Source organism: Haemaphysalis longicornis, unplaced genomic scaffold (assembly GCF_048455015.1).
Source record: "Haemaphysalis longicornis isolate Haplotype H1 unplaced genomic scaffold, Haemaphysalis longicornis Haplotype H1 scaffold_3, whole genome shotgun sequence".
Taxonomy (NCBI): domain Eukaryota; kingdom Metazoa; phylum Arthropoda; class Arachnida; order Ixodida; family Ixodidae; genus Haemaphysalis; species Haemaphysalis longicornis.
The window spans coordinates 19,503,295-19,517,527 of NW_027526335.1; the positions used below are offsets into that span (position 1 = coordinate 19,503,295).

Below are 14,233 nucleotides of genomic sequence, written 5' to 3' on the forward strand. Positions count from 1 at the left end.
TACCATCACCTTGGGGGTGCTGAAAAATTATGCCGTCAGAAAGCATTTTTTCCCCACTTTAAGTGACGCGAGCGTTCAAATCATTGGCTCTCATACTGTTTTGGAGCAGTTTGGCGCAATTTTTCCAATTTTCAAGCTTTTGGAGTAACCTAGCGCAGGAAAACAAATTTGTATCAAAACTACGCAATATGCGCAGCTGTCTCACCCGTGCTTTATACAGATTGAAACAGACTTAAACCGAACAGGACAGCTTTTTTTTTTTTCTTAAGCACGCCCACTAGAACAACCACACAGCTATTCTTGAGAGTGAGGTAAGGCAGTGTATAACATTCCTCTCAATATTGATGGCATACACTGTTTTCTATTTCGTATTTTTATAAGCACCTATAAATGCAATGCAACCCAGCAACAATTTTGCCCAGAAATAGAAACTTAGCACTGTCAGAATATACCGTCTTTCCGCACACACACCCCACCCCTGCATATAATCCGCACCCCCACTTTCAGCCTGCCAGGGGAAAAAAAAAAAACTTGCAGCAGGAAAGGCAGCACCAAAGCTACTGCTCAAGCAACACATCATACACTATGTAGACAGAAAAAGCGTATATTTAGCAAGTAGAATACACTCACTGCAAGGTAAGTCACAATACACTCGGCGTCACTGCTCTTGCTAGAGCTATCACTTGAGCCGCAGTCCCCACTGTTGTACACAAGGTCTTCTTTGTCCTTGTATGTTTTGTGCAATCGCTGCCATGGAAGGCTTAGTCAGTGTTACTGCATAGGAGCCTCACCGCATGATGCACATTGCCACGAAGCTGCACTAAAGAAAAAACCCTGCGTATTATCCGCACCCACTTTGCCACTGACATTTTCGCATTTTTGGTGCGGGTTATACGCACGAAAATACGGTAGGTTGATCAAGCAACAATTTTCTACCCTGCCTGCCCTAAGGAAAAATTGATCCTAACACAAAGCGATCAATTATATCCTCACAGCCAGGAACAAAGCAAGGCTCTCATACTTTAAAGGAGCGCTGACACAAAATTTTCGTGTTACGTTTTTTTCGCTGGTACGGGTGCCAACCAGCCCACTAATCACAGAATGGCACATTTGATGTTCGATTGCAGCGTAAACAACCATTTACGGAGTCTTCTATTCGTGTCGGTTTCGGTTTCGACAAAGTAAACACCGAGTGGTCGCCATTACAGGAGGGCGCGCCCGTGACGTCGCAATTCTTGTCGCACCGCTGCCGGTCAGGACGCGTGCGTGAGCGAGTGCACGCACGCGCCCAAACCAGCCGAGGTCTTCACGCACCCGGGCAGCATGACGTTAGTCCCAAAACCATGACGCGCTACACACGGCGTAGCAGCATGCGTTAACCGCAGCCAGCGCATCAGCTACGTCATGGGAGCTCCGACGTCGGCAGTTTGGGGCAAGGAGCAGATGATGTCCTGCTGGCCCGCTCTGGGCTTTCTCGTGCGGGCAGAGATTAAAATAAATTTAAAACATCTTATACTGAACAGTTCCTGCTGGAACTTGCTAGGAGATACCCCCTGGTAAAAAGGAAGCAGTTTACATAGTTATCTCAGCTTCCAAATTTCACGTCACTACTCCTTCATTAAAGTTTATTTGAGTTTAAATGATAAAAAACGGGACATGGTTTGGCTGTGCCAATTACAGAATAACATCTGAAAGCAGCGTAAATTCCTGCTTATACAAAGTGTTCTCCCATACACCACCCAAGTGGGTATGAGCTACTTGGTGGGCACGTAACACTGTGCTAGGATTCAGACTATACGCCTCGAGCTTTGCGATCGCTGCGCCGCCGCCGCTTCTCCGTGGAGTTGACAGGATTAGCGCTGCGCGGCCCATAGGGGCCCATGCAGTGTTTTGGTTCTCTTTTGCTTCTTTTTGCCCTTCGAAGTGCTAAAAAACCTGTTATGGTGACGTCTGTAACTAAACAGTACGCTTAGGTCACTTCAAAAGCCGCTGCGTCTTGGTAGGGTGCTCAAACACCAACAATAGCTATCCGGAACGCGGCTCTGCGTCCTTCTTGGTCGCTGTTACGGGCGTTGGTGACGGCAGCAGCATACCACCGCTGTCACCTCCGAATACGTCCGGCACAAGTGAATTTTATTTTCGCCTCGTTTAAACCTGATACTGGCACAGTGAGAGATGTGTTTTGTTTTGTAGCACAGACAACGAATGCGGCCTCATTACGAATATATGCGTCGTAGAAAAATATATTTCGGGGATGCGATTACCCAATACCTGATAATAACTTGTCCCTTTTATAAGAATATAAGCCACGCGAAAATGTTAAGTATATTCCAAGGCTCTGCGTCGTGAAAGATGTGCACTCATGCCTTATAGCAAGAACCAAAAAAAGTGAATTAAACCACTACAAAATTAATGGTCTGCAAGTCCAGAATAAACACAATAGCTCGTACAGAAAAAAAAAGAAAATCAGTGCAGCTTCTGAAATGCTAAAGACGTTCATATAAACTTAAGCCGGGTAGGATTTACGAGACCAACTAGTGTGCGAAATGCACTGCTATTTCGCGAGACATGGAGAAGGGGAGGGGAAGGGGGACGCTTACGTATTGTTGTGTACGATTGCGGAGTGAAATCAAGGAAAGAACGTTTTAGTAATCACACACATAAGCCAGTCGTTCAAGTCACTCTAGTTTTTAGACTTTAACTAACAGCTGATCCCTCGGCGAACCCATTTTTTGAGGTATACAAGTTCAAAACTGAGAAAAAGTGTCGTTAGAAGAGTGGGATATCTATCTGATAAGGCCTTCTGATTTCCGTTTGTGCTAGATTCTGCAGGCTCCCTGCGTCATATGACTATGCTTCGAAGAAACGTTTAGTCGCGAATGGGCATTACTTTAGAAGCCCTTCTCCGGCCTGCTCGCGGAGGATATATGTAACATATATGAATATTTGCGGGCGCTCAGCTCACAACAAGATGCCCCAGCATTATTTTTTTTTTGTCGTGCGCTGATCCCGGGTATAATTTTGGATTATCTATCGTACTTAATTCGTAGAATGTTCATAAAATTTATGTGCAGGGTAGTGATCAATATCTGAGGTATGATATTGGCAAGCATAACTGGCGTGCTGTCAGGTATGAGCGCTCCACTAGGTTATATAAGCGCACAAAACTGATTTACATCGTAATGTATAGCCATGGCATGACCATCTGGGGAAATTATGCTTACGGAGACACTGTTAGTAAATTTCAGGGCAGTGGAATCACAATCATATCTATATGCATATCCCTGTTTCGCGACGCCGACCTGTGACACGCACCTGGCGCTTGTACAGACCAAATGTACCAGACTAAGATCGCGTCGCACACATTTAAACTCTCGTAAACACACCACATTTGCAAACAGAGTGACTGGTTGCTCCACATAAATATGTATTTCCAACGCCTACGAACGGTAAATCTCCGTTGTGAACGGGCCCCGAAAGCAACGCTGACAGTGGGGAGCGGGCCGGCGACTCCCGCGGCTGCTTTCGAAACAAGCCGCTAGGGGGATTCCAGTGGCGCCCCTACAGGCTGCGCTCGAGGCGTATAGATGGTATTCACTGAGAAGTTTAGCTGTCAATTTCTTCGCTTGGCAACATTGGAAATGACCACGGACATGGAGCGGTGTGCGCCATGGCGCCCGCAGGCGGCAGGAAAAAAAAAAAAAAAAAAAACGGTGTGCGTTGTCTGCTCCGTTGCAACCCGATTCACGACGGTGGCATCAACAGAGATGTTATCAATACCTCTTACATTGGAGTTGAGGCATTACTTTGCGTTGGGTGGGGTAGAGTTTGAAACGTCCAACACACATTATATGCTTAGCACGGACCAGTACCGCCATCCCGCGGAGCCCAACATAACCATTGATGGCGCACTCACATGGTTGCCTGCACACGTGCCTCGCTAGTGAATACAAACTATATGCACAGGCTTCAGAATAGTACCTGCACAGACTGCATGCTTGCACACTGATTGGTTGATTAGTTAAACTTCTCGCCTGGCTGAAACAATTGACCACGTCACACATTTTATACAGTGTTGTCCAACACATCTCATTGGGTATGTGCCACTGTGCATTGTAACGAGACCTAAAAGCGATGAATTTTTTGTTTCAACATTTCCGATTACGATTCCAACTCAATATCCCAATCCATTTCACCCTCGTGCAAGCAGGCGTCACTGCGCACAAAATTAGGCGGCAGCAGCATATGTAGCAACACGTGCCTTGCAGACGCTGCATCCAATGCTCTGCTCACAGTGAACATCCTGCCAGCTAGTGTCACTAGATAAGGTAACCGAGTATTGGCACTCTTTTCTCCTATTGTTCTGTGCTGCCGCCAATGACCATTGGTGAGTTCACATCCCATGACATTTGTTTGCACTGCGACGGTTCATGGGTGCCGCCATTTTGCTGCTAATACGTTCCAGTCGGTCAACTCTGGTAGGCTTAGCTTGTCCTCCCTGACCTGCGGCTACGTGCGACTGACGTCGTTCCAAACGCGAATCAAAGATAATGCATGCTAAAGCATTAAGTTGACGGGGCAGGTTCGAAAAGTACACATTTGCATGCTTGACATGTGAAAATTTCTGTGCTTGATTAATTGATTGTAGGGTTTAACGCGCCGGCGCAACGCAGGCTATGAGGCGCGCCATAGTGGAGGGCTCCGAATTAATTTTGACCACCTGGGGATCTTTAACGTGCGCCGAAATCTCGTACACACGGGCGTTTGGCTGGGTACCCAGTGCAACACCAGTGAGGTGTGCGGACGAGCCAGTCTGACAGCTGTATGGCTGTCCCTGTTCGTTCTGCGTGCTGTGTACACAACTGATGATAGTACAGTGAACATCATAGTGAACATCCTTAGGAACATAGTGAACAATGCTTAGGAGGGGCATGCGAATGGTATGGTACGCATTCTCGCGAGAATATTAACAGTCCTGTAAGCTAAATACAGCTAAGATGAGCAAACCATCGATAACTGACGTTATATACGTGCGAGAAATTTCTGAAAATTTGAAATGCCAACTTGAGCCGAAATTGTATATCTTAAATTTTTGAGACTTCACATTTCATCAGGCACAAATTTATGTCTGCAAGGTGGTGGGTCACAATGCAGCATTCCGCCATCTACAGAACGCAAACGGATTGTTTTCGAAACGGTTGAGTTGGAATTTCAGGCTTTAAGATGGTGTGGCAGGCTCGGACGTAGATTCAGGTGCCTGACGTGCAACGATTTCTCTGATGAAGCCAATACTGTGTGCTAGACACACAATGCCAGCGAAGGTGAGCGAGGCGGCAGGCATATGACAAAAACACCCGTTTGATGGTTTTCTGGCGGACTCTGTTTTTGCAAGCTAGCAATTTTTTTGTAACGTGAGAGAAATTGACTTTAACGGCAGTGTCAGGATGGGTTCTCTCTCAGGTAACTTTCACATCAAATCGGAATATAACCTCCCCTGCACTCTTGTGCGCCTACGTGGAACAGGGCCTAGGACTCACATCTGCGCTTCTTGTATCTCATTTTCTAACTAAATGCTTCCTAATTACCCAAAAAAGCATTCTTTCGATTGTTACTGCCAGCAGCATTTGACAACGGCCTACATATGCACGATAGTGACGCCTCTAAACTACTAGAGGAATTCTCCCACATGCAAGATGGAAAGAAGAGTAGACGAGGGCACAAGCAACGACTGTAGGTACTTTTTTATATGGGCATGCTTGCTCGTTTCACATGCAGGGCAAAAGCAGGTGAGTTTCTTTCGGGAGGTTCCCGTTTGAACCCATTCCCATTTCATCCTTCCCGCTAGTTCCCTACCGTTTCAACCCGGCGCAAAACGACCTTCCCCTTTCACCCTTTCCCATTTCGCCTGTTCCCATTTGAACCCGTTCCCATTTGAACCTTCTCGTTTGTTCCGTGCTGCTTCAACCCGGTACAAAACGCCTTCCCGTTTCGTATTTTGCCATTTAGCCCCTTGCCGGAATAACGAACCCAGTGTCGACTCGGGTGACTCGGACCGAGGCGTGCGATTTTCGAAATTATACTTACGTCCGACTGTATTTTAACCTCATAAAAAAACGTTACGGCTGGCGGAGCCAAAGATATGCAGACGCCCCATTAACCTGCAACCTTTGAACCCGCCGCGGTGGCTCAGTGGCTAAGGCGTTGCGCTGCTGAGCACGAGGTCGCGGGTTCGATTCCCGGCCGCGGCGGCCGCTTTTCTGATGGAGGCGAAAAGCAAAAACGCCCGTGTGTACGAGATTTCGGCGCACGTTAAAGATCCCCAGGTGGTCAAAATTAATCCGGAGCCCTCCACTACGGCGCGCCTCATCGCCTGCGTTGCGTCGGCGCGTTAAACCCTACAATCAATCAAATCAATCAAATCAAAACCTGCAACCTTTCCGCAATGGTCCGTTTTAGGATACGCGGCGCCAATTAAACAATAACACGTAGGTTGCTGAGTTATGTCCGCCCCGCACAGCGTTGGTGAATTACGTACAGCTCAAACCACACGCTTCCGTCTTCTGCGTTTATCGAGCTCTTCGGAACGTGTTGCTCGCATGCGTACTCTGCGACAGCGGTGATAGTTCCAGCCCTTACGGTTGCACTTATATGCAACACATACAAAATAGAAAGGACCAGAATTTACAAAATAGAACCTTTCCACGGTTGCAGTGCCAGTTTGTAGAGTCCGGACCTCTTTCCGAAAATGAAGTTGGGTATTTTAACAAATGCAACTATTAATTTATTAGGGGTAGTACTGGGCTACTGTTTTATTTATACGCAGGAAAATGATCTCTTGAAATATAATTACCAAATCTAGCAAACTACAGAAAAAACATATTTTATGAACGCGGTAACTATTATGGACCAAGACAATGGTATGGTAAATTTTAATGTGTGGCCAAGGGTCACTTTATATGCCCATATCTGTAAAGGAATGGCCCTTGAAGTCTAAAGCTGAAATTTTTGCCCGGAGGAAATGGTTCGCACAAATTTTTCGTCCAGGCGTTAAACACCCCAAGCTGTATTTTCTTCCGTGTACCTTTTATGGATAATACATAAGCGGGCACGCAGTACATGGAAAAGCAAAAGCAAACATTTAGGTAGTTATCTGTCCATAACAGAGAGTTTTAGCATATCGTTACCGTGTTTGCGTCACTATTTACCGTGTTACCGGTTAGCACACCGTTTGCGATTTGCATATTTCGGCCGCCGCGGCTCAAGTAGCGACATCTGATGAATTAGTTTCAAAGCAAACCACGCATAATTTTGTTGCTGTAGTTCACAATAACTGTAGTTGTTTTGACAATACTGTAGCCATTGCCTGTAGAGCTATAAAAAGAAACCGTGTCCGTGGCGCCATCTACCGAGTAGAGTTAGAGTCAAGGTGAAATAGAATTTGCCCGGCGCTAAATAATTAGGCAAGAAATGAGTAAAATACGTTGTAGTAGTACTTACTCAATAAACTACACGACCTTGCCTAGAGCAATTTCGGGGGCTAAAAGCGCACTGCGAACTCAGAAAGTTATCTGCACTATTTGAGGCGGGCGTTTTGGGAGCGGGTTCAAACGGGAAGGGTGTTTTTGGAACAGGTTGAAATGGAAAGCGGTCAAATGGGAAGGGCGTTTTGGGAACAGGCGCACACGGGACGGGCCAAACGGGAAGGGCGTTTCGGGAATGGGTTCAAGTGGGACGGGTTCAAACGGGAATGGGTTGTTTCGGGCGACACCCTTTCTTTCAGGCGGCCGCTGTCATCTCTGCAAATGCTTCCCCATCACAATGAAGGGCACGTGTGAATATGTGGTTTGCATAGTCAACGTACAAATGTCCTATCAGTGATCAAAATGATCCAAGATGTCCCAAAACACATCTGCGAAAAGAGCTGTGCCATTCGTGAAGACGTGATGGGTCCTTGGGAAGATACCTCTTTTCGTTGGAAGATCCTGCTAAACTGTGGCCACCGCTTTGACAAGTAGCGAAGCAAGACAGCCTATTAGCTCACAAACCACAGACATGAGCATTTCGGGAGTGCAATAAGAATGCGGACAAAAATGTCACCCATGCACTAACTCCCTTCAACAATGCGGTTTCACGCAACGGTTGTGTTCCATCCAAAGCCAGTGGACCGGGCCGACCGTATCGCACGCACCGCCACGCCGCGTCAACGGAAAGGCATCACGTGTTGTGGGAGAAATTTATAACTGAAAAGGACTGCTCATGTACCACTCCCCTCAGTAATGCTCCTGGGGCCATAAGGGTACCCTGATTGATTGATTGAATAAACAAACAAACAAATAAAAATCAAAAAGAAAAAAGTTAAATACTACCTACTAAATTTAAGTGTTAAGGTACATGTTTGATTCATGTAACTGCATTTTCGTTACAAATAAGCATGCTGGTGCAACTTGCCAGATGGAGGGGGGGGGGGGGGGGGGGGGGATGTGTGGCAGCCGCACTAACCTTTTTCTCGTGCAGGACGTTTGGCTGGTTTGACTTTGTGATCTCGGCGTAGCGACAATGAATTTTGCCAGGACCACATTCAACCGCCATAAAATGCAAGTCGCACAACTGAGCCCCGTGAAAACCCTAATTCAAGGGTTTTCAAGTATGACAAAGAAATTAGAGCCCTTTCAAGGCCTTGCAACTGCAACTTTCAATTTCAAGGGTTTTGAAGGATTTCGAGAACCTGCGCGCACCCTGAGTAGTTTCTACACAGCACGTCAGGTAGGCCATCATTGCAACTATCCACTTGTTTCCAATTCATGACGTAGACACCAAGTTTAGGAGATCCATTCTGATCTGTCGGAAGGGCCTTCATGGTGCAGCGATAGACTGTAGAAGTAAGTCTAGTGAGCGACATTTTTCACCTCTGGAAAACGCAGCAGCTCTGGATGTAGTGAGTAAAGCAGGATGTGAGGCAGGTACAGCAGTATTTCATTATGGCTGCTTTCAAGTGTATGCGCTTTCCTGAGAAGCCCTGAATATGAGTTGTCGTGGTATGCTGCCAATATTTTGTCCCGTAGATCTCACGACAGGTGCTAAAATGGCACTGAAAGGATGTGCTTACCAGGCAGCCACAACTAGGAGGAAACGGTGCCAACCTTTGTCTGTCCCCTCACATGTACCCCCCATTGACAAGAGACCCTTTTTCCACACACAGTTTCACCCCCCCCCCCCCCCCCCCGCCCCCTTCGACCTGTGACCCCAGGTGAAATCTGTCGGGGGAGCAGTATGCCCCACTGCTCACCTTGCTGTCTTCCCAGTACTTGGCCAGCACCTTCTGCCCAGAGTACAGCCGCTTGGGCCCAGGCGGCTTCGAGTCGGCGTAGCTGCGCTCCCGAGGTGGAGGCCTCGAACCCGGCGCCAAGTCGCAGGACTGTGGGGGTGGCGGTCGCCGCCGGTCGCCTGCTTCGGGCGGGGGCTGTCGTGCTTGGTTGCGGTTGCCGTAGCCCCCTTGGTTGGATCGGGGCTGCTGACCGGGGCCGTTGCCGCCGCCTTCCTGAGGACCCCGGACGAAAACACGCGTGATAGCCTGCTTGTCAAACAGGAAAATATCAACATGGATAGGGTCACTCGTATGCCCAGACGCTGCAGAAATGTGTTTGTTAATGCATACGTGACAACCCTTCCTTCCTTGTAGTGAGAGGGAGCTGAGACACTGCTTGGGAACTAGGTTGCTACTGTTCAAACTTTTTCTTGTCCAATTGGTTGTTTTGCTATTGCTTTATTAAACAATTTTGCATAGTCATTTTAAAAATGCAATCGCAGTGCCACCTATGCCAAAGCGCGGTGTTCAGTAAAATATGCAAACCATCACAACGTGGTCGTGATTCCAGATTTTTTATAAAGAAGGATCTGACGAACAAGATTGCCTACATGAACTTAGTAAATTAGTCTTACTTCATAAGTTGCTGATTTTAGTCTCATTTTTAAAGCCCACAGTCTTTCTTGGGCTAGGTAGGTGCTAAAATTGCAATCCGCCACCAGTACAACCCCCCTACCAACCAGAAGATGAATTTCAGCAGTCACTCAGAGGTCAGGTTGCTGGCGAGTCATTGTGAACCAGTAGCCGTGTTTACATGAACGCAACAAGTGGCACATAGCATCGCATAGCATCGCATAGCATCGCATCAATTTTCTAGCGTATCCCACCCACTTAAATGGGGCTAATGCACTAGGAGAGCGCATCACATTAATGCGCCAGACAGGGGTGAATTTAGACATGTAAGTCGACTTTCAAAGCGCATGTAAACGAGAGTGCATCGCATAAGGAATTATGTCGACAACAGCAGCAAGGCATGCAAACGCAGCTTTGCATTTAAAAACATCTTAATCGGGTGTGAGATGCTAAAACATGCGAGTCGAAGAAGAAAAAAAAAACACGAACCAGCCAGGCCGGAAGCACTGGAAGTGCCAGAAGCTCTGCTTCGCATTCGATGTGTGACACCGTATGGCGCCACCATCGCACCAGGGGTAATGTGCTACTACATGTAAATGTAAATGTAAATGTTAGCGCACCGCATTACTCTTGATGCGCTAGGGAATGTGACATGCTATGTCGCATTCATATAAACGCGGCATGAGGTGCCCCAATGGTGGCCCACTAGTGATGGCCCTCTGCTTGGTAGTGTGTTATCCCCAGCAGTCATGGGCACATTACCAGAAAAAAGCAACAGTATTAGTTAGTTACCTAAGCCAAAAAAGTAACCCTGTTAAGTCACATAGTTACAAAAAATAACTTGTTACAGTTACTATGGAAAAGAACCGTCATTACATTTTGTCACTTGTAAAACTAAGTAATAGATAACAAACCAAATGATAGTCTATTTAACAGAAACGTACGAAGGCATGCGGGTAGTCAAAATTGCACGCGGTAAAAACCTTGACTAAGGAAGCCTTGCTCTTGCTCTACTCAAGGGGAAGGGAAAAAATTAAGAAATCCCCATAAGGACCGACCTACAACCTTGGTCTCCTGCAGGGAAAATAACCTTCTTAGCGGCCTCCCCTCCTAAACTGCGAGGGGAGCCGCGTTGTGGAAAGGCGAAAGCGGGAAGGGATACGGGGATAAGAAAGCCTGAAAATGTGGAAAGCGCAAACCGCACGTCGGCGTTTAACGAGTGTCGCGGCTGGATGATATTTTATAAAAAAAAAAAGGAAGTAACTGTAACAGTATTTCCTGTTACAGTTACTGTGTGAAAAGTAACGCTGTTACAGTTACAAGTTACTGAAACAAAGTAATGCTACCGGTAACGCGTTACTATGGCTCATTCCACAAGCTAAGTGCAGCACTGTGGAAGCTACATTGTTGTCAACAGTCCGACCACTGAGGATGCCTGACTCACCGTGAAGAGGCCCTGAAAGAACATTTACCTCTTCCCTCTCGGCATGTAGAACCGCAAGGCCCCGGCGCCTATTGTTGCTTCCTTCATGGTGAGTTAGGCGCCCTGAGTGGGCGGACTGTTGACAACAATGTCGCCTCTACAGTGCTGCACGTAGCTTGTGGAATGAACTATAGTAAATAGTTACTGCCCAAGAATGATCCCCAGTTGCCCACCAGTTGATCACTAATGTAGCCAGTGGACACCAGTGGAGTAACTTGAGAACACAAGCATTGCCCACCAGGCCTGCAGCACTTGTACCTTGTCAAGTTCACCACAAGCATTTACAGTGGTGTCACACCACAGTAAACTAGAACAATAAAGTGCTAACTTAACCTGAACTCTTGGATAGCCTCCAAAATATGAAATCAACAACAAACAAAATTAAGTAACATGGGAGCTACCTAGTAGTGGCAGAAATGCTTTTGTCATTTTGACATAATTTGCGGCAAAGCAAGAATACTAACAACCTTCCCATGTTCATCACATAGCCTGGCAAAATGTGCAAAACAACAAAGATGAAATCGTAAGCAGGTTTGCGGGGCAACTTTCACTTGCTCTTGTGTAGCACCCATTGACAAGTTAGAGGCAAGTTTATGTGAAGTTTCGACAGTTCATTACACATAAAAAACAGGCTGCAAAGATGCTTTGTTGTCACCAAATCAATGACAGTGAGAACACAAATAGAATAAAATAAATAATTGCAGTGGAAGACCAAAAAAAAAGGCAAACATCATCCCCCTCCCCTTCTTGTTTTTTTGCATTTCATGCTGTGTGCAATCAAACTTCAGTTTCTTCAGAGCAAGACTTCTTGCACCATTTAAAAAATGGGTAGAACTTTTCTATGAAATCACTTCTGAAAAGAGAGCTTATCCATAAACAGAGGCATTGCAATTTTTCTTATACTATCAACAGTGTCTGAAGTACTTCTTGCACCATTTAAAAAATGGGTAGAACTTTTCTATGAAATCACTTCTGAAAAGAGAGCTTATCCATAAACAAAGGCATTGCAATTTTTTTTATACTATCAACAGTGTCTGAAGTAACACCATAGTGTTGTCAGATGGACTCTTTCATTACTGGTAGGAAATTGGCCATTGTTGACGGTTCTTGGAAAATATTTTCTTTTGCTAAAAATATTGGTTCAGGATATGATGCAGTGACCTAAAATGTAGGTGACTGAATGTCCTTTCCAACGACACTACTCTCTAAAATGTTTTCATCAATAAGGCTTTTAAAAAATTGGTAAAATAAGTATTTTTGTTTACACCTGGAAAAAAAAAGATACAAAAGTTTTGTCAGACACACAAAAAAATGTTAGCACCTGTGGTGCCCATGCCTTGCAGTGAAGCCGATCCTGCATTTTAGATAGTAAGATTTTGGATGGTTCGCTTGAAGAAAACTGGCGGTTTGAGATAACTGGACGCAGCAAACCCTACCCCCATAACGTGAAAAACCTTCTCAATAACTTACTTTGCATTTACGGCCACCTGAAGGTTTCGGACAAGCACGCTATACTAAAAAAATCCACTCGGAGTTGAAAACGAAACTTGGTGGTGAAGGCTTTCTGTCATTCCCAGTTAGTCTTATGATGATTTAGCAGTCAGAAGATATAGTTGTGATTTACTGTCATCTTCTGATCTGGCATGTAGTCCCGTTCGCAGAAATGAAGGTGCAACATGCCAGAATCGTGGCCAGTAAGCTCTCAGCGAGGAGCTGTTTTGTGGCAAAAATTGTTCAATACCAGCAGCCTCCTCCCTTGCAGTGCCACCTAACAATTTTGCAAGGAAACAATACCAAAACTGCTTCAAACATTGTCAGAATGAACAGTTTTACTAGACCTTCAGAAATACCTACGCAAGGAATTGAAACTGGCCGCAGCCAGATGGTAGCATGCAAGGTTGCGTTGAACCATTGTCCTTATCTGAGCTGCTATCCGAAGACTAAGAGTTATAATTTGAATTGCAGCTGGAGTTCTTATTTCCAAAATGAGTTGCGGGGGTGCGGTGAAACGCATGTGCCATGCTTTCTTCGAGGAACAGTAGCAGGTGACGAAGGACTACGGCAAACAGATGCAATGTTGGGAACCCACGTAGCAGCACGCGCCAAATAGGAATTTTGCAAAACACAAAAGAACTGGAACTGTTGTAAGCTGTTTTCGAATGGCCCTGTTGTATTCCTAACTGCAACACGACATCCAGTAACGTATAAAACAGCAACTGCCTAGAATCAAAAACTAACTTTATAAACATGACATACTTGATATTTTCAGCCAACTTCACTGATTATTACTGCCAGAACACAGATACAACAACTGAAAATTGTCTTCAGATTCCCTGTTGGTGCAGTTATCATTCAAATTGAACTATATTGAATACCGTAAAAACACACGTATAGCGCGGGGTATCTTTCTAAATTTTAGGATGCGAAATTTCGGCCCGTACTATATGCGGATCCCAAAAATTTTCGGCCCGAATTCACAGTAGTGGTTTCGGTTTCGGCATCGGGCGGTGCTATCATCATCATCAGGTGTCTGCGCGCTTCTGCGTTAGCGTTAGTGGCGTTGGTGGCGTTAGTTCTAGAGACCCACAGGCACAGGCGTGCAACAGTGGCCATTGCAATCACTTGGCGCACATCACGACGGCCACGATTTTACTTCTGTGATTTTACGCCAAGTCAGGACCGCGCAGGCAGTACTCGGCTGCCTTTAAAAGAAAAGTTATTTCTGCTGCCGAAACCATCGGCATCTGTGCTGCGGAGTGGCAGTTCAGCGTGAACGAGCTGAGCATTCGTGGTTGGAGGAAGCAGAAGGAAGC

At 46.0% G+C, this 14,233-nt stretch overlaps 1 protein-coding gene across 2 annotated transcripts in view; it reads right to left on the bottom strand.

Annotated features, from left to right (window-relative positions):
• LOC144174083 (tudor domain-containing protein 3-like) overlaps window positions 1-14,233 on the bottom strand; it is a 117,538-nt gene that overhangs the window by 66,194 nt on the left and 37,111 nt on the right. The window contains exon 11 of one of the 2 annotated variants that reach the window (XM_077702527.1): window positions 9,287-9,538. In XM_077702527.1, the coding sequence (XP_077558653.1) occupies window positions 9,287-9,538 (252 nt within the window). Of the gene's footprint in view, window positions 1-9,286; window positions 9,572-14,233 lie in introns of both variants that reach the window. The other variant, XM_077702526.1, reaches the window with a different exon arrangement.